Genomic DNA, 22685 nt, shown 5'->3' with positions numbered 1-22685 from the left:
CCTGCCCTTACGCCTGTGTGTACATCAGACCTGGGTTAATCATGAAAAGTAATCATAATGATTAATAATTAATAAATATTTCTCAGTAATCAGACATAATCATCAGCCATACATTTTTCTGATTACTGCAATCATAACATAATCTATTACAGACTATAATAGGAAGTAATCTCGATTGTTTGTACTAGTTTTATATCAGATAGATATTTAATAACTGGATACAGAATTTTAGTAACACATTGATACTAACCAAGTATGTAGTTATTTTCAATGTCTGGGTTTTACTATTGTCTGTGACGTATCAAAAAGTGTAGTTGTATTTTTTATGTTAACATCACTAAATAATATAACATCCTGTTCATGAGTGTTTAAACAATGTATATGTCAAAGTTATCACTAGCCCCTAGTCCTTTTCAAAGTTGAGAATGAGTTATTGTTTCTGTTTTGTTCTTTCAATTTTTATACAGACCTTAAATCCTTTTATTAATTAATACTACCAATATCTAAGTCTAATCCTGGTGAAGGGCTTAGTAGACCGAAACCGGTCGATCATTTAATAAATAGTATATCAACCACCCCGGTGTTCGACGTGTTGTTCTCCCCTTCCTTGTTTTTGTATTATGAAAAATAATAATAATAAATAATTAGGCTCTGTGTTACTGTAACTGACATTATTCATATTTGGCTTTCCAAAGAAAATGCCTTATGAAATCGTCCAAGGAAGCCTAGTGTATAAACATCCTATCCTGTCTTCATGTAGGAAGGCAAACCATTAAGGGCGATTTTTTTCGGCGTGACCTAGATTCTGTAGTAATCGGGAACAGGTGCGCGCTGAGAAGATAAACCATTTATTAAGTGTTAAATGACATTGATTATCAGAAGACACATATTGAATGGAACATATTTAGTAGTTTTTGTTACCCTAAACTAAAATGATTTATCCTAATTTAAAGTTTTTAGTAATTTATCACCGCTAGAGAAATCAAAAGTAAACTCCCCGCTGCGTACCTCGCTTATGGATGAATGTGTTGTGGCTGGTTGTAGCTGTAGAGTCAGTGTACCCGGTGTCGGACTGTACGCGGTTTCGCACACATGGTAAATTCATGCTCTTCGTTAAAATAAAGCAGAAAATTTAACAATTCTTTATTATTTCACGAAACTGAGTTATTCTCTACATAATTTTTACACCAGGGGTCTTTCCCAACTGGAGCCTCGCTCTGGCAAGTGCAGACAAAAACAATAACAACACCAATGGAAGCCAGTAGGTCAGCTGAATTTTTTTTTAATTTCATGAAAATAATGACTATGCAAACAACAACAATGTGCAAATTAAATTTAAAAATCACTATTCCATCATATATTATGTAAGTATTTACCTATTACTTTACCAAAATAAAAAAGATGTCAACATTTATTGAAGGTATCCTAATCTGCAAATGTTTGATTTTTCGCTTTAAGTTTTTTTTTTTTTTTAACTGAGAACTTAATCAAGTAATTCGGGTTATGGGGGTCACTAATGAATTAAAAGCTAGGGTTTTATTTTCATGTCAACTGATTTAGCCTTTTCCAGTCCAATTAATTGTACACTGGTCGACATATTGTGCTAGTGGGTTACTTATGGGGGATTCTGACCCAACACGAAATTATTTCAGAATCAGTCCAGGACGTCAGATCATTTTGACCTTCTATCACTGAAAGGATACCTCTTGATCATTTAAATTTGCTGCTTAATTGGAATATTTGCAAATGAATAATGTGTTCGTACATGCATATCCAAATATTTTCTGTCTGTACATTCTGTTTAATTCTTAATTTTTCATGCGCCAAACATTATTACCTCTACGCCGTTTGTATTTTTAAAGACATTTCTCGTTTCATATTTAATTAATGGTGACGTTTCCCCGTATGTCTCCATGGTATTAACCCGGATTGATAAAAAGGCTAAGATTTTTAACCGCTTCATAATCAAAACTGACACTAAAATATTCGCACATGTACAGATGATATATCTGTTTGGCGGTACCAATATACTTTATCGAAAATAAGAAAGAATTAAATTAATATCGCATGCAGAATATACACTGACGAGATAAAGAAACACCTCATTCAAACTCGGTATACAATTTTTCGTTAACCGTGATTCAAAATTAGAAAAGAACAATTCCATTCGCAAATTAGATGCTTTACAAGAATTTATGGTCAATAAGAAATCATTTCATTGTCGCATTAAGCTTAAATCTTGAATTTTAATAGCCCGGTCGGAGAAATTGCATTAGAAAAATCAGTAGCGCGTGTGGCCACCTCTGCTAGCAACCACAGCAGCAAGGCGACGCCTCATAGAGCCGCACCAGTTGCGTAACAGATACCGTGGGATTCTGGCCCACTCCTGGTGCAGCGCTGCTACTTGTTCCCGGACGTTTGCTGGCTGGGGTTGACGTTGGCATAACCGCCGTCCGAGATAATCCCACGCGTGTTCAATCGGATTGCAGTCCGGTGAACATGCCGGCCAAGGTAAAACATTAATGTTTCTAGCCTGTAGAAAGTCCCTGGTGACGCGTGCAACGTGAGGTCGCGCGTTGTCGTGCTGATAGACTAATCCTTGACGTTGACGGAATAAAGGGACAACTACATGACGTAATATCTGGTCAATGTAACGCCTGGCTGTGAGATTACCTTCAAGTTGGCAAACGACGATTTGGGACTTAAACCTATGGTTGATTGCTGCCCACACCATTACTCCACCTCCACCGTAACGATTGTGCTCCAAAACGCAATTGTTTGAGTAGCGTTCATGGCGTCGTCTATAGACACGGATACGTCCGTCGGCGTTCCACAAGTTGAAACGCGACTCGTCACTGAACACTACGTTCTGCTAGCGCTGGCCGCGATGGTTGCGGGCCCAAGTAAGACGTTGGTGACGGTGGCGTAACGTTAGAATTAGACCGCGGTAGGGCCTACGACAGGTAATTCCGCGTTCTCTGAGTCGATTTCTCACTGTATATCGACTAATTGGACGTCCACGGTTACCTACAACTATACGTGACGTAGATTGCGCCGTCACAAATCTGTCACGTAAATGACGTTGACGTATATAATTATCTTGTCGTATTGACGTTACACGCGGTCTACCTGAACGTGGTCTATCGATAGACGTTCCCGTGTCTCTAACACGTCGAATAAGACGCACAATTGTCGAACGAGAGACGTTAAAACATCTAGCAACTTGTTCCTGCGTTCGCCCACATTCAAGCATAGCCAAAACCTGAGCCCTCTCTTCAGAATTCAGCCTCGGCATTACGAAAACTAATGTTTTTTTTCAGAGAATAGCTGGAAATATGGTTGTGTGTAGTATTACACATGTACATGTGCAAAAATCGTTCAATCAAACCACATGGTTTACATGCACGGACTGCACGAGGAAATCATAACCAGGTACATGAAGTGAACAAATGGCTGAATGAAATCGCGCGAGTTTTTGTTCACTGTGTTTGTCGGTCAGAGTACATGTAGATTTACTACATTTCACAACAATTAAAAGCGTTAGGAAAAAAATAACGCCAAATTTCAATGAGGCGTTTCTTTATCTCGTCAGTATATGTTTTTGCCACAGTCGCTTTTGAATTCGAGACAGGGATGTATTTTAAAAAAAAAATATTGTGTTTCTTTTTTGTTCTATAGATTTATATTTCAAAAATATTCAGTCAAAGAAAACGTCAGCCATATGTTCAGGATATTGACCATTTAGTCAGTGCACTCAACTTTCGCATTGTTAGTACATTTTACATGCGGTTTTATGTGCCTGAATGTTGTGTTATGATGTTTTTTCTTCTTTCCGATTTACAAAGTATGCCAATCTGACTGAAGTACTTGATCTTCTAAACGAAGATCTGAGAACGACCCATTCACATACGTCTTCTGTATATTTTGGATTTCCAGCATTGCTATTTTTATTTTAACCAATGAGACGACTTGTTAGAATGTCAAAGAGTAAGAAAAATGTGCAGTTATTCCAGGGCTCGAACTCGGGACCCCTCGATTACTAAGCAAGTGGCCTACCGACTGAGCTAACCGGCTATCTGACATATTTCGGCATAAGAATTGTAAATATCAAAAGACAAGTCTACAGGTAATTTGCTAAATTTTGTAAGTTAAGCTCTGATTGGCTAGCGGAAGGGTCGTCAGAACGAGGCTATGAATAGGTCGTTCTCAGATCCTATGCGTAGCGTAATAGGAGATGTACTTTAGTCAGATTGAAAGTATGCAGTCTCACTAACATATAAGTTAAATATGAAGTTTGTTAGACACCAACGTATTGTTTTAAGTCTCGTGTTTCCTTACGTTGGTTAATCAGATTTATAGTTAACTAACAGATTTGTTCAAAACTTAATCAATTGACTGATTATTTGCACTTATTTGTGTTCACCGTTTTCTTAATGCACATCATGTTTTCACTGGAAGTATTTTTACAATTTTATTTTCCTATCCTGGTTACAAGACCAAGCGTTATTTTTGAATTAGTATGAATCAAATAAACATACTTTTCCTAAGAAAGAGTATGAATATAAGCACTATTGTACTCAAGTTGACAACGATTTGCATTGACGTGTACATAATTTGCCAAAATTAATTAGAAATGCAAGTTATGAAATTATCATTACCCCCGACCCTTGTGTCTATCTCGGTTTTGCAACCAAGATAGATTGCGAATTGTCAAATTCCGAAGCTACAAGCTGTTTTAAGTCTTGCCTTTTGTTTCAGGTATAGACAACCTTTTAGATACTTTATATGAAAGGGACGTAATTACAAAATTTCATGAAACGTAATCTTTTTAATAAAATATGTATTTCCAATAAGGGTCTAACTCTATGAAACTGGTCTATTTGTTCCTTAAATATATTTCTAACAGAATATATGAAAAGTAAAACATGTTATCGAAGTTGCTTAAATGTGATGACCGCCTTTAAGCAGGGTAACCGACAATTTGAAGACGCTACACCTTTTTTTCTTTATAAACGAGCTCCACGGATTTTGATATTTCATTTCATTATGTTGATAGCTGTTTGTTATTGTGCAATGTGTAATTATCTTGGTATAACATACCTTGACAAAAAACGAGTGTGTTTCATGTAAAAACTGATTCTGAAGGTGAATGCATTAATATATAATCATAACCTTCAGAGTGCATTTATTGATTTTTTATGGCAACACGAACTATTTTACATATAAATTATGCTTTCCGCCGTTTCTACGCTTGCCTTAAACCTAAACTGCACTAACTGTTGAAATGGTTTTAATTTGATTCCCCCTTATGGAATGCCATCCAACTTGCAATGTAAGTACTTGAAACAAAAATTATTTATTTGAAAATAATTTTATGTCCACATAGCCTTATTCAAAATGTTGTTTAATAGTAGTCGCTTGATTTTGACAAGTTACAAATAGCTTTCGCAGCAAAGTAACAAAACAGCAAGGATAAATTTCCAACAGGAAAAGACAAATTCCAAGAATCCAGCATCCTCAAACTGCAATCCACAGCAGAGCATGCATGAGTGCGCAAGCAAACAGCACACATAAAGACATGGACAAAAACAAAAAAAAAAGCTACAGACAAGAATGAAACAATTAAAGAAACAATGTGACACCACATTGAATCGGTATAGCACAAAAAAAAACACTAGTCGATTAAACCGTTTTATGGTGCGTACTGAACCTCTCTCTTAATCCTTCAAAAACTTAAATAAAGAATTGCTGTCAGGTTAATTCACAACATGTGCAATGGCAACAGACAACAGCTAAAATGGTCTTGTAATTTATAATACATATAAGCCGAACCACAAGAACCAAAAACGCATGTACTCAGTGCCTTTGCAGAAGACATATCATAAACAGAAACCATTAAGCGCTCGTCGAAACAGATCAAATATATTTTCCTCAAAACAGCTACGTTCTGGTGGGATTTAAGAACTAACATACTTCTCCATCTGTTCCGCCAGGTGCCTATAATGCTACGAATATCATTTTTTTATCGTGTCTGCATTGTAATGAATATATCAGAACCATTTTACGAACTTTGTTGAATTTCATGTACACGCCGTTCTTTGCAATACATGCAGATGTTATGCGTTTAGTGAAATCCTTTAAGTAAAATATGCATTTCTGGAAATAGAAATTGATTATAAAAGACAAGACTATCAAGTCCGAAATAACCGTTTTCGTATAAATGGAAGAAACACATATGTCAGTCTGTTTGTTTGCTTTCCGCCGTTTGCACACGGTACATTTCAAAACTAGCAGACACTAAATATTCATACTTCGTAGATGGACAGATATAAATGTTAAGAAATACAATGAGTTCACCGGGTTTATTTTTAAATTTATTCATGCGATTGTATAGACATAGTTGAAAAATATATTTTGAATGTATTCAAACCAAAACGAATTACATTAAAGTAATTGTAAATATAAAGTTGTGCACAGGTCAACACAAACTGGCTAGTCCTGAGTAATTGTCCAAGGCTAGGCCTTGTTATATCATCCTTAGAAATACATTACTCAGCTGAGTTTCTGTGCATATGCGTTCAGAAAAATATGTATTCAGGATTGATACGTTACAACAGTTTGTTAATTAACGAATAAACAAGCTTTGGGTTGAAAAGATCAACCAAACACAGTCACCAATGACAATAGAGAAAAGTAGGATTCTCAAAGTTGTTCTAAAAGCTAGAACATTATTCATTTGAAAAGTATCTGATATATTCTCATAGAATTATCCTCTAAATTCCATTATAAATAATATATGAGTATGAAAACCAGAGGATATATGATTTATTCGAGTGGGCGAAGTCCTTCGAGAATATGGTGAACATATCTCTTATCAGTACTTTTTGATATAGCCAATCAATAAAGACATGTTGCAAGAGGAAGGTATTATACTCACTTGTTCTTTGGAAATACGGTAAGCCACTCAATCTGTGAGTGTGATATTGAAATACGTACATTGCACAAGTTATGATATACCGTTTAGTAAATGGACTGTTTTTAAACAGCACATTGTTTTTATTTTCTGAAATAAATGCACCTGTGATACAAGTAGTCACAATTTGATTCGTTTGTTCGACTGCAATCATTTCAATGTAGGTCTGCTTTGCTATATGAATTTTATGAGACTGTATTTTAAATAGGAAACGCTTCGTTATAAACTTCCGACAACACTATTATTTCATATGCTTACTTTTTTTAAGTTGTTGCAAGTGAAGTGTTAAGGCTGTGACTTGATTTTCACAAACTAAAAAAGAACATTAACAACTACGAAAATTAAAGTATCAATATTACAGCATGCTGCAATTAAATCGGAACAATATATCTGCGACTGAACTCACGGCTTTACTAGCGACGGCATATAATTGGAAGAATGATTGGTACAGTTTATATCACTTTATCAACTGTACGGAAGATTGAGTGCAGTACTTCTGTTATGCTTAAGGGGAAATATATGTGTTAATGGAACATTCTGAATCGCTAGAATATGGAATTCTGATTAATATTATGAGTGTGGATTGATATATCAAGTATATAGATGAAATACAAAATGTCTATTTCAAGACAGAGGTCAAAAACAGCTCACACTGTAAACATTTGAGGAGGGACCGTCCTCCTTATTTTGACTGATCGTTCGAAGTTAGAGAAGCTTTGTTCTAGATGGACCCCACTCCTTGTTGACACCAGGACACATGTCCAAGCATTTAGACTGTGCAAAAAACTGCTGAATATATAAAGAATGTAATCCCAGGAACCATTTTGAGTTAACAACCGGGGAGGAAACTTGGTTTCATTATTTATAAAGCAATGGTTGAGTAAACGTCAGACATGTCTTGTCATTGAAACAAATTACAAAACGTGCCATCAAGATATATGCCATTTTCTAAATTCTAGTATCCGCTATGTTCAAGCTCCATGCAAAAAATGGTAAAACAATTACAGGCAAGTTCTACAAAAGAAAAAGAAGTATTTACAGCTTACAAAAATTCTGTCAAAATTAACGCCCACTTTAAGGTTTAAAAGGCATACAGCTTATTCATGACAATGCATCCGCCCATCAAAATTTTCAATTAAATAGCCTCTCTTAGTGCAAGAAACGTGATTTTTTTTCAAATTTGGCACACAAATTAATGTGTAAACGCATCAAGTATTACAAATCGATCATAATGAAATTTTATTTCGTTTCACCAACATTTAGAAAGCATAATACATGTATCAGAAATTAATTATGTAATAAATTAAATATTAGTCAACACTAATTCTTATTAAAATTCTTTACTCTGAACCAATGCAAGATCATGAAAGTATCACTGTTTATGAATCTAAATACCTAATTTCATAATTCCCTCTACAGAACGGAACACATTTTCGAAAGACAACGAATTTATATCAGTAAAAAAGCTATGACAGAAGTCCAAGGGTCCTTTCAAAACAAAACACTAAATTATGCGGGGGAATCGCATTGGAACTGCATGTGAATAGCAAAATAACAAACAGGCTAGTGTTGCACACAATCGCACACTCAATCCCAATGGTAAAAAGAAACACAACAGAGTAAATCAAAGTAGCCAGTGTAATTAAGAATAACAAGAGACCCTAATGAGCCTAAGTTCCACACCTGAAAAGGGCCTTGAAATTTTAACCTCTTTGAAAGGGTTCCAAAAAATACAAGGCACGATAAGAAATCTGGTGTGAACACACATTTAAATAAGTATTCATGTTCCTTTATTCTTATGCAAGAAATCAACCCAAGGGTGTGAAAAGACTTCAGGGAACGTAAAACTCAACATTTATTTTACATGGCCTCATACATAAAATGTTCTCTGAAATTTGATAAAGACAGGCTTATGAAATTAAATCGATCAATTACACAATTACCAATATAACCTGTAGTGTAGAATCGGATATTTGAGTGAGTATTTTATTCTGTCTGTATAGGACAGGAACATTCCAATTATAGGCAGGATGAAAAACAAAATCTAGTGTCTCTTTATTTGGGAGGTCAAGTTCAGGTCAAGGGTTTTTTACATTTGGCATTTAACTGATTTAAAAACTGAAAGTGAATATTTCACTTTCAAGGAACAATTACCAGTACTAGAATTAGATTAGTTGCTGTGAAGTTGTTTCCCCTTAAAAAGATCTAGAAATGACTGTTCATCTCAAAGTAGGTTAGCTCCGACAGCCCCTAAATCAGTCAAGCAGAACCACCTGCACAAATATGAGAGGACCTTACAAGGATGCTATATACGGAAGTTGATTTTGATCCATCAAGCGGTTCATGATAAGAAGTCGTATAAAGATTTTTCTATTTTTAAGGTATAGCGTCCCCTAAAATCAGCCAAGAGGAACCATGTGAACAATCTTGACTAAGGAACTTACCTTACAAGTATGCCACAGACCAAGTTTGTTGACGATCCAACAAGCGGTTCATGGGAAGAATTCATTTAAATGTGTTTCTATTTTCAACAGCCCCTAACTAAGTCAAGCGGAGCAGTTTGAATAAAATCGAGAAAGGACCTACAAGGATGCTAAAGACCAAGATAAGTGATGATCCATCCAGTAGTTCTTGAGACGAAATTGTTTAAAGTGAAAAGCTAACGCCAGACGACAGACGATGTATGACAGACACCGGCCCATCGCTATAGATCACCCTGAACCAAACTGTCTTAAAGTTTGTAGAAGGCAGATTATATATAAATTAAAGACACATCTGGCAGTTTTCTATATGTATATAGGCAAAAGTTTTCCTGCAGACAAATTTTCTTTAAACTTTGTGCACTGACTGAGAATCAAGTTTAAAACGGAAATATGTATTAAAAATCATAGGTACCGGTGCTTGATCTTGAATTATCTGCCCTTGAAAATCAGAAAATACTACAAAATCCGATTTTCAAGCGCAGATAATTCAACTGCATTTTAATTAATATTTCTGTTTTAGTCATCATTTTCATTCAATATACAAAGTTTAAAGAAATTCGGTCCATGGGAAAGACCAGGCCCTATGTTCGCAAAACATTTTCAGTCTCAGCAGAGTTTGATAATGAAACTTTATTTGTCATTAATATATAAATAGCATGTTTAAAACTAAATTTTAAGTTAACAACAATTTTCAAGTGACTATTCAGTATTGGTGGTGAGTCTCAACTGGAATTCAACCTTGAAGCTATAGTAAAATTGATAGCAAAATTTCAAACTCAAATTCAGCTGAGACCGAAAAAAATTTTTATGAACACGGGGCCAGGACTCTGAGGTATCATTTTGTCATGTTCATAGTCAAGGACATTTGCCACAGTGTCTATATTGACATGGGGCAACATTTTCTCACGGACAGAATTTCTTCTTTAAACTGTCTTTACTGAAAGAGAATCAAATTAAAAAAAAAAGAAATATAAAATAAAGCAAATCATAAGTACCCAGCTTTCTCATGAATTGTTTGCCCTTAAAAATCGGACAATACTGAAAAAAGTATATTTTAAGAGGCAGATAATTCAAGATCCAGCACCGGTACCTATAATGTTTAATACATGTTTCCGTTTTAAACTTGGTTCTCAGTCAGTATACAAAATTTAAAGAAAATTTGTCTGTAGGAAAATGTTTGCCTATATACATTGTACAAAAAAAAACAGGACTTAACATTCTGGATCGACGTTACAGACTTACGAGTATTTTAACAAATAGATGCTGACAAGAGCTTACAATATAGCTGCTATCTGTCTCTCTTAAGCTTGACAATGAAATTAAATGCAGACATTAAAAGTCGATATTCGCATACTTGCAACAAAAACGGTCACATTAGATTCGTGTGTCAATCAGTCAATTATGTCATACTGTAGAAATAAAATATTAGAAAAGTTTTGGCAGGAGAAACCAAAAGGGTATTATCTGGTGAAGATTGTTCGTATTTAACGGAAACTACTGATCTTGACTAAGCAATACGAAATCTTTCTAGTCTAATGTATCCATAGCACCATCAGTGCTGCAGCAGATGACCGATTTTACAATTAACTATAAAATGAAAGCAACAAAAGCGTAGGCGGTAGTTATTATGAGACACTCCGTATAGAAAGTATCTTAGACGGATATTATTTTGCTACTTGTGTTTTACGCTGTCAGGTAAGGCACTTTCTTTAGGTATTCACGTATGATGACCGATGATTTAATGGATTTACATTTACGCAGAACATTTTATTGCCGTGTCAAGTCATAGTTCGTTCAAGTCATGTTTTATCATACACCGTTTGTGTGTTTATAAATGGATTTTGATGGTAACTGCTACTGGGATAAAAGTACCATGCTATTAATTGATCAATACGTTTGCTGGTAATTGTTCAATATTATTATCCCATGATATTTATGAACTTTCGAAGAAGGTGCAAATCTGGTATTATCGTAAAAATTAAGTCGTTATTTTGTTTCGGGCATGTACATAAATAAATATTATATCAGAGTTCTATTTTGTAAACAATGTTCAACCGTTTCCATTTTGAGAAAATTTATTGTTCGTACAATGTTGTATATCGTGTCAAACGTTGTTTTTAATGTTGTTTCTTTTTTATGTTCAGTGTACATAGCCTTCCAAGATGATTTTTAGACATGCTTTACTAATGCGTATGGAATAAGATTACCTACTTACAAGCTTTTAAAGTGATTTATCCTTAATGTCTTTCGTTTCCGTGTACTTGTGGTTTTAATACCTTAAAACTTCCCTCTATCTTTGATATTGATTTGATAATGCAAAACTTCTTCTACTGCGTTGAAAACTCGTAAATGACTCGATGTGCGACTGCTGCATTAGTTTGTTTAAGTGTTTTGACGTTATGTTTACATTGTTTAACTTAATTGTTGTAAATATTACTCCAGTGTTTAATAGAAATTTTATTGCAATCCATAATGTAACGTTTCTTTGCCGGAGTAAAAATGTATAATTGAAAATACAACAGTAAGAGCGGAAATACCAATTCCCTAAAAAAATACTTACACCAATCCTCAGTTATCCATTCTGTTGTAAGCGACAAGACTGAGTCTAGATTCTAATCAAATAGTATGTAATTACATAACTCTGTAGAAATCTTCTTTTATCCACAACGCCATTGTAAAAGAGCTAGGTATTTGTTTTAGTTTTTGACAACTTTGTCTGAATTTAAACTTGTCAGTAAATCAGCGGTACGGACGTACCTGCAATATTCATCCACCGCTTTTGTTTTGTAAATTTAACCAATTATGTTGCTATGATACAAGTTCTTGATTAATTGTTTCGTCTGTTCGGCTGTAATTATCTTAAATGTCGGTCTGCTTGATTAACCACACTATATCAGATTCAATTTATTTTCAAACATGGTGTGTTTCATCAGTTCCTCGATAAATATTTCAATGCACAAGTACAGTTTTCAGTTTAAATGTTTCAAGTATCCTATAGTTAATTAAGAAAATTGATTTTGCAAACTACAAGAACTAAAGCATTACAATACTTAATGATTTCAATTAACCACAGGCAGCAAACAAGCAAGACTATATATAGTGCAATTGCATTCGAGAAAATGGGCTATTTCGTCATTTATTTTCAGTGTACAATGTATTATTGAAATGGAATAATAGATGGTACAATATATAACAAGTTCTCAATTTGTTTGCAAAGATATATTACATCTGTATTCGAGCCGGTCTGAAAAGCCGAAGAGCAGAGAACCTGAACCTATTGAGTTTATTATAAATGAAAAGCAAATATATGGCGGAAATGCGAAATTTTCATAGGATACGTTTATCCTACTTAATATTGTTATACTTTACGTTTGTTTCGTTAAAAGGTTTATAATATCGATAAGCGTGTATGTCGAATAAAGTTAAAAATGAGGCTTTGTTATTTCATAAATTGTGCGTATTAATTGTATTATTTGAAACTCTTTCATCCTTGATATACAACTGTTTTCAAAGTTAGAACTATTACTAGTGTCTTAATTTGTCTTTCACATATTTCAGATTATCTTCCGTTTTGTTTATATCTAAACACAATAAATATGTTTTTTTCTACATTGTTTATATGAACATACTTCCTGAATGTTGTATTTTAAGAAAATTCCTTTTGTTACTTTCAGACAAAAGACACATCGTTGACAGAAGACTACAGGGATGAAAATTTATTAGGGAAAACCCGCTGAGGTCTGAATTGCATATGTAATTGAATAATGCACGAAGGGAATTTTCTCAACTGGATTTGATATTAACATCGTAAAATCTGCGGCAGCTAAATTTCTTGATACTCATATAACAAAAAAGGCTGGCGACAGACAAGTGTCGAGATATTTTACAGATTTCATCATGAAACCGCCATACGTTGTGGATGCGATTTCAGTAATCATGCTCTTGGCAGTTCTAGAAGAGAGAGGTAAGATTAAATATCTTGTGTTGCATGTGGAAAATTAAGTACCTATTTGCGTATACGTAGACGCACAACCTTAAAATTACCAATGAAAAATTGTTATTCTATTCACTGTATTGGCGGATGTCATGACAGCGTATTGAGAGTACACTATTGCTATACATATAAACCATAAAAATAGTGAATTGCAATACTGTAATTGAATTGATTTAATGTACAAAAGATAAGCTTTTGGGTAAACCAGAGGTATATTGTACTTACAATTTGTATGCACGTTGTATTTCGTTTGTCGAATATATTTTCCGAATGTTTATTCAATCAAAAAGTTATTTTTATAACTGTTTCAGTTGATGGAAGTTTTAAGGTGCTAAACACACATACGTATACATATTAGTTAGTCCTTTCAGTAAAGGTACGAATTTCATTTGACTACTACTTGCGTGAAATACGCAAAATACGTTGTACACAGAGAATTCTCTACCTTTTTGTATCTATCAGTGATTGGTATGCATCTGCCCAAGGATAGGAAAACGCTGAAAGAAACCAGCGAAAATATGAAAACAAAAAAAAAGTTTTATTGCAGCATTTGAAATTCTTAACTTGTATCTCGAAACGGAATGGCGTGTGGTACCGTGAACATGATGCTTTCAGTCTGAAATAATGCCATAACTATTATAAAAAGGGGTTTGTTAAATCATGCTTTAACATCATTTAATCATGACTGTGTTTGTGCCCGTTCGATTCCGTGTGATTTATTTGGTGGTTCTCGGTTATGTACGTTTCAACGGAACATTTAAACAGACGAGTGGACACTGGTATCTGTGAACCAGTTAGACTCAAGTTTTAGAGGAGTACTGTTTCAAAAATCTTACTTGATATTTCATTTGCAATAAAATTCAAGATGTAAATTACAGTATATGGCAAAAGGAGGTCCGTACTCTTAGAATATTCCTAGATTCTAGAGGTTGGATCCATACCATTAGACACTCCCTTCGAAAAATGCTACCCGCTAATTTTAATACATCATTCCACTCAAGCGGTCAATAAAACTGGATTCCCAGCAATCTGTGTGAAAATACAGTGGTACTGGCGGTACCCTGGATAGTAATGTTATGAGAAGTCTCATACATATGACGCTCTTTCCCATTTGACGTGAAATGTACAACCCACCAATGGCCTAAACAGCAGTCTCTAACCATTCTTATTTAACTTTACGCATGCATTTTATAGATGTATATAGACACACGATATTGCCCACACAAAACAAACCATGTCGCATCGTCGATGTTCTTAAACAGATTATACTGTTTCTTGTTGTTTAATTCCTTCTTAGTCATACCTAAACACATGTCTGCCCATCACTGTTTAAATCTCACATGAACTGCGTAATGGTATTTGCAACCCTAAGAAAACGGACATTTGTTGTCAGCAGATAAACAAAACACATCTCTTGCTTTTTAGGTATTGTTATCCCCTAAAACAAAAACAAAATATTTATCAAAAGTTGTGAAGTGATATTTACACAGAAGTATATAGAAAGTGTAAAGCAATTTGATAAAAAGAAGTCAACAAACAAATCAAGGAGCTTCAATATTTTATTGTGCCCTGCTAATTTATACCAGGTATTTCCATGTTCTTGATATAATAGGTCTTTTGTATCGAACTATCAATAACAAGTAACCCCGCCTTCATAAAATGTGTTCAATTTATACTACATTAAAGAGTACAATTACATATACATGTCACTAAACATTGAAAAGTTCTTCTCTTGCTTCAAAACAGATTTAGTACTTTTAGATGCTTAAATATATTGAAACAAACAAATTTGGCGCATACATATATAGTCAAATGTGTTTAAAATATTATTTCATGTGAATTTAATACGTCTGGTTTTATCGTGACAACGGCTTCCTAGTTTCTCTGTTACATTTTGAATTGTCAGTTTGCTGAAGACTTACTAACGATGGTACGATGATTGCTCTGGTTGTTTGTTGTCATCAGTGGATCCAGGAATTTTTGTTTTACCTTTTATTTACTTTTATATTTATTGTGGCACGAACCAAATCGAGACCACAAATGTCCCTTACAGTTTACGTTTTATACGATTCATATGGACGGCTTAAGTTCAAAGAAATATAACTGCGATTGTTATTTTGTATTGTGAAACACAAGTTTTCCCCCATTTAAACGATATTGGTATTCAGTTTTGGTAGTGCTCTTTTAATTTGATAAAAGAACGTATTACGGAGTTTGTAAAACACTCATAACAATAATTGTAGGTTACACAATGTTCTTTCTTCTGGAAAAATCAGATACTAAGGTTGCCCATACCTAGTAACGTTTATACGTGTATCACATTCGTCTCTATTGAGTCATAAACAGTGCAAACAAATGTCTCTAAATGTTTCATGTTAGTCTAAAGTGTGGTAGTTCTGAATGGATATCAGTCAAACAAATGTTTGATTGAAAAGAAGGACACTTATATTTTACAAAGAATGACTGAAGTTGGTGAAATGATATTTCTTTCTTCACACGTGGTGTTTGTTTTTCTATCAATCCGTCACGAAAAACAGCGTTTGATCAAGTCCTTTAGTACGAAGCTTGAAAGTAGCAGTTCATCGGGTGTGGAGTTCAGCTTCACTTCAAACCACAATTTAATTTATTCCTGTTATAACATATTCTTAAAACAAGCAGTAAAATGTGCCTTTTGACTGAATCAAACGGAGAATGATTCATAAGCGGGTGATAAGATTTTGAAAATATTTTTTTAACATATTTTCAAAACGGCTTTCGAATTTTAAAAAAAAGAGATAAAAATGTAATGTCTAAATTGAACATGGATTATTCCACAGTTGCAAGATGATTCCTTTACTTGGAGGACTGTTTTAAACTATCTAGATACCAAACCTGTAACACATTTCATTGACAATCTTAGCACGCTTTAATATATATTCTAGCATAAAACTGCTGTTATTGCCACTTTTCGGGGGTGTTTTAACAGGAGAGAAAACGTGTGTTAACAGAGAGATTCTCGCGCTCACGTGCTGTTATAACACCTTTTTATATATGCGCGTTCCGTGGCAAAACGTAAACGTATTACGGCCCCAAAACGGATAATTCTAAAGGAAATGACGTCAGCGTGAATAAACAATGTAGACTTTAGCGCGCATTTCATGGAAATTTAGTGACGTTGAGGGACAATATAATCATTTACCTGGGTTTTACGCGTTTTATGCTAGAATAGCGTTAGCGCATGTTCTTTTCGTGTTATAATATCTTCAGAATCCCTCGGGATTCTGCAGATGTTATAACACGAAAAAACATGCGTTATCCCTAGATTGATTTCTTTGATCGTGTCATTTCCTGGGGATATATTTCATTGTTTTACTAAGTTTTGTTTTCTTTTCTTGTTTTGGGGAATCATGGTGTACATTCAGTTTTATTAAAAGCTGGTTCTAGGGAGCGTGAGGGCTGTTGTACATTTCATTACCTCTGGAGTGTACTTATGTTTTGCTTGGTTGCCTTCTATACTTCCAAAGGATCTTCTCATAGACTGTTTTAATTATCGGAACAGTGTTTCCTTAGTAATACATATTTTGAATTTCAATCAGCCGCTGATATCGAATGAATCCCGGATGTATTTTCAAAACAAACTTTGTGCGTGATAATGGATTTGCATGTATATTAATAATATCGAATGCAATTTCTATGGTGCAGTGTCTTGTATCTTGAAAACGCTATTAAAGATGAAATACCCGGCAATAGAGATGAATCTCATGGGAAATTAAAATAGATGATATATTTCTACAGTGAAAATTCTGATTTTACAAACCGATAGCTTAGCGCAATACTGGTCCAAGTGACAATTTTTCACAAAATCATATTTTTTCGGCGACGCCGTCTAAATTCGTTTTCGTTTTCCTATGCCACGTGACTTCAGTTTGCCAATCAAACTACTTGATAACGCATTATAGATAATTTATCAAAACGGAAGATTTATGCAACACTCTGCCTGATTGGACGAGAGTGTCAATTTCTTTCACTCTGCTGACTGTGCTACGCCGAGTGAAATGTAGACAAAGCGTTTATCCTAAACGACGCTGCTCACAGTTTTAAAGCCAACTTTGGCTCAGTATATTTAGCAAGAATATTGATATATCTCAAAATAATAAGTAAGTTTAATAAATATGATAAAAACCTGTTCAAATATCAAATTAAAGAAAGAGCTGAATACGGTCTGCGTATCACATGAATAAGAGTGTGATAAGAGTATTTTATGTAGAGAAGTGCTTTTTAAAAGATTTTCCTTGTTATAATTGAATTGTCGTCTGTATATGAAAAGGTTTCTTGCTTTTGTGACTTATTCAGTTTGCATATTAAAATGAGTACTTGTTTGCTTTGATATATTTGTTACAAATTATTTAACTGATTTGTTATATATGAATATTTTTTTTTAGTATTGTATGCAAGTATTGAACTCAGTTGAAATCTGTTTCATTATATATATGCTATATAATGACTGAATCTCATTTTACACTGAAATGAAGGTACGTTGCATACAATTTATCTATGTGATATAACTACGGTCAAACTTTGCTTATGCGGCGCTTATGAAACAGAAATATTGAAATAACAACAATTGTATGTTTTGCTTGACCTTCACTTTTTATAGGTGTGACGTCATTGTCCAAAGATTCACGAATAGCGAATATGCATTTGTTAAAGCGGGATCAGTTGGCCTATTTTAGAAATAAATAAAAATAATAAATAAAAAAACCCTTTAGTTGATTTTTTCTCATGTATTCTAATCAAACTTGATTTGTAGCATCTTTATTAGGCCCGCAGCCAACTTTGTTCAGCTGGGACATTTGACCCCTTTTAGGGGCTGCTAGAGCTAAAACCAGAAATGCCTTTATACAGCGTCTCATGAACAGCTTGGTGGATCTTTGTCATACTTGGTCTGGAGCATCATTATAAGGTCCTCTTCCAAATTTATTTATATAGAAACTTGGGTCCTATTAGGGACCGCTATAGCTAAAAGTAGATATGCCTTTCTTCGCATTAACCACTAAAATGTAATGGATTTTTATCAAACTCGATGTGTAACAATATCGTAAGGTCTCCTGCTATTTTGTTACAAATGGGAATAGGGACCAATTTATCTAAAAATATACACGTTTAATGACCTCTTCTCATGAACCGCTTTATGAATCTTCATCGAACTACTGCTGTAATTATTCGTCTAAGGATATACGAAACAAAATTGCAACCCTACGAAACCTTTGCGAAAAATTAAAAGAGAACCATTTAAATTGTTAAAGTGCGGTGTTTAGTTTTGCAATTTGAAAAATGTTAGATGAAAGATGAATGTTAGATGAAAAATTTATAAACTTCTTTCCTTATTACAATTCGCCGACCATCGTTTTGAAAGATATTTCTTGTATAAACATAGTTCAAAACCACAGTCTGTGCAAAAAAAGGAAATTTACCCTTTTTTACCCACTTTTACCCACAAGAAACATATCGGTCTATCTCAGAATGTTGCTCTTCATAACTGCATTAAAACTAACTTGAGTTGGTCTTATATTTCACTGAAAAAAAAGTTTTATGACATGTCTAACTTGAGTTGGACTTATATTGCACTGATAAAATTGTTTGATTTTAACAAATTGAATATGCTTTAGTTGAACATATCAAAATTTGAATGTTAACACTAATTGGAACAAAAATGTTGTGATTTTTTTTTTAAATTAAGTACTGCATAGGTAAGTCATGTAGTAAGAGCAAGAGTAGCTCGATCATCTTGATCTAGAATTACATTCAAAACTTCTAATACTTTTATCAGGCAAAATGTCTGCAAAATTAATCTAAAATTTCTTTTTTCCTCTCTTATAAAATTGTACAGAAGCTGGGTCCAACGGCAAAAGTGAGTCCAAAGCCAGTTTATTGATTCCCTGAGGCATGAAATTGGTCAAAACAAACAAATATGATGTGAGAAACTTTTAAAGCCGATAATATCTGTTACTTACGGCCAATTTTTGGTTAGTTTTGAAAATATCCACTGAAGAAAAAGGTTGTATCTGCCACTTACAACCTTTTAAGATTGCAAGATTCTTAGACACAACAATTATATAGTAATTAGGTCGTAATGTTCATTATTGGTGACTGTAAAATGGCGTATATACAATTTCTTAAATACCATCATCTCGATAAATACATGAACATCGGTACTGAAAAAAAAATTAAAAGCTTTAGCTGTGAGTTTAAAAAACAGTTACATGTATAACTATTTTTGGCGAGAAGTCTATACAACAGAATATCTATTTTTTTTTCAGTTTTTAGTTTTTACCTTATGACCGTTCAGTATTATTAATTTCTGTATTTGAAATAGTATCTTCCATATTAGAAGACCTTCTTGTATTTCATGTATTGTTTACAGGCCACCTAAATATCTAACATATAGCGTTATAACTTGTAATGCGACATGATCCGTCTGTGGAAGGGGTACGCGTGTGGAATAGCCCGCTTTCCCATATGTCGTGGATTCAAGCAGTACAAAACTTACGACTATAACTCATATAAAGTTCTGGTTATTGTCCAGCGGGCGCGAGAACAAATAATAAATTTTCATTATTGCAGACGTTAAAACTTCGCCTAACAATCAGTCTTTTAAATATAAACATAGTTTTATATACACATTATTCACTAATACATCAGAATAATGCGAAAGCATCGGCTGAATAATCTGCTACTACGTAAAATCTCCGAAACACATTTGGTTAAGTACGTCTAATGTAATGAGAAAAGGTCAACTGGGAATTTACAGAATATTAACTGGTGTCCTTTAATCAACTGAAACCAAGTAAATATGTTTTGTTCTTCGTGAGATTAAAAGGAAATAATGTACTTATAGCGCTCTAGAGTGAATCAAAGTTTCCCGTGAATGTGCCGATTTCTCTTAATTAAATCTTCAGATGGCAAAGATTTCTTCGCTTGCAATTTCCTAATGTACATGTTATGTTTAACTGATTCATTTGTTTGTTTAGATTAACAATCAATATCATTTACCAGGCCAAAATGAAAAATAACAAAAAAAAAACATTAAGAACTATTTCCTAAAAATGTATACATTTCGAACAATTTATGCAAATGTAACCCATGAAATATTCACTTTGATTACATTGTGATTTAAATAATTATTCTCCCATCATGCAGCATGTCACCGTGGAAGTCTAGTATAAAACGTAATTATTTAAAATAATCATTTTATCATGGTCTTTTATAATTTTGCAAGCTTAATATTTTATTTTCATATAAATTATATATTAAGCATTAATAAAAAAAATCCCAATTTTCACAGATGTCATTTTCCAGTACCACGCCAATTATATATAGTCCGCTTGAATCAATATGAACATTTCAGTTGTCAGTAAGTCTAAACAATAGTCCCCTCTGAAATCGTATTTATTTTCCGCTAGTAAATAACAGTTATTTAGGAGGTGAACAAATGTTATTATCTTTCACTAAACGTCCCATTTGCTAAAAGAGAGCGCAATCGTAGGCGTGTTTTTTTTGTTTCTTTGGAGATGCTCTTGATTAGTCTGGCTACATACAAGATAATATATTTCAATGATTTAAAACTATTTTTCTAAATTCCTACTTTTTCGCCTTTACTATTTCAACAAATTCCCCTCTTAGATTTATTTGAGATAAAAAAGGGATATAATTATACAAAATTTGAATAGCCTCAGGATTTCCTTCATATGAATGAAACATACTGTCTGAAAATAGTACTCCTGGATATGCAAACATTATTCATATTTATACAGCATGAATTACGTTATGTTCTGATTAAACGCCAGAATATAATTACATTTCCTGTTTCAGTTGTCCGTAACGTGAGTCGTATATTTGAACTATAGGTTATAACCGCAAAGAATCTGTGATACGCATCTAACAAAATGTGAAAACATCTAAAGATATTTTGAGAGAATTTGGTAACGCTTAATCAACTTGAAGGTAAATGGTTTGTTTCGTGATTGGACCAATTTACTCAATCTTGCAAGTGCAAATAAATATCCCCGGAGGGAGGAATGTTCTTTGTCGTTGAATTCAATTTCCGAAATGTAGAACTGTCTCAAATACTCGGTTTTATTGAAAAGTTACCGGTATTAAAGAAGTGTATTGAGACATATGGCACACGATATACATGTATACACCGGGTCAGCATCGCAGGTAATCTATAAGCTTTATTTTACATTATCAACAAAAATTTGTCATTCAGGTTTCAGATGCATGTTTTTTATTTACCTCGGGGAGCTTTCAGACATCTGCCTTTATGTAATTCTTTTCAATACCTTTGACCCCACAAAGGAGTTTAATGTAAAAGTATAAGAAGAGGGCTTTGAGTCTTGAGTTTTTTTTCTTTACTAATTTAACCTGATCATAGTATTAAAATGCCAAGTCGTAGGAAAGAATGGAAAATAATTCCATAAACTGTACATAATAGAAAGAGGAGTATTTTTCAATCAAGACATAATTTATCTTACCCAAAAAAATGCAGAACCAACCTATGTTTAAGGTTTAGCAATATATAACAAAACAACAGATTTTTTTAGTAAATGAACAGCATCTTCACAAACAATTTATCTGTCCAATACATGTTTTACTGTGCTGTCCCACAGAATTAGATACTTAAAATATTCTTAATGAGTTGTCCCCCTTTAAATAAGAATGCCATTTGTAAAGAAATAAATGTAAACAATTGTCAAAAACGATGTTTTACATAGTTATGTAAAGTTTAAACACTCGCACGATGTTGCAAATGCATCAAAACGAAGACATGTAACAGCTTTTAAATAAATGGTGAGTTTTTAAAGCCGCTGAACTGTCCAGAAGTGTGGCCCCTTCATGCAGTCCCTTTCTGGAATTCAATACATATATCAATAAATTGACAATGGTTTTGTAGAATGATATAAATGTTTTATACGCTATTAAATTTTCATATAAAACAATGCTTTCTTTCTATGATTTAATGGCGTTCGAACTTTTTTCTCTGAAACATGGACCTATACCTTCAGAACTATAGCACAGTATTTACTAGGACAGTGGTGTTACTAATAGACTTCGATGTTATTGAATGCATTTATTTAAGAAATAATAAATCTGTTCCTATATTTTATCAGTTAATAAAATATGGGCAGGAGTTTGGATGCGTAGTAATTAAATCACGAGTGCGTAGCACGAGTGATTTAATTACTCGCATCCAAAC

The 22685-nt window shown here is 33.7% G+C and overlaps 1 protein-coding gene across 1 annotated transcript in view; it reads left to right on the top strand.

The window, feature by feature from the left end:
- Positions 1–22685, top strand: part of LOC123527258 (uncharacterized) — a 382034-nt gene that overhangs the window by 87974 nt on the left and 271375 nt on the right. The window contains exon 2 of the mRNA XM_045306607.2: positions 13131–13420. Within this exon, the coding sequence (XP_045162542.2) occupies positions 13354–13420 (67 nt within the window). The 5' untranslated portion in view covers positions 13131–13353. The remainder of the gene's footprint in view (positions 1–13130; positions 13421–22685) is intronic.

This window comes from Mercenaria mercenaria, chromosome 14 (assembly GCF_021730395.1).
Source record: "Mercenaria mercenaria strain notata chromosome 14, MADL_Memer_1, whole genome shotgun sequence".
Classification (NCBI taxonomy): domain Eukaryota; kingdom Metazoa; phylum Mollusca; class Bivalvia; order Venerida; family Veneridae; genus Mercenaria; species Mercenaria mercenaria.
This window is presented reverse-complemented; position numbering and strand designations above follow the sequence as displayed.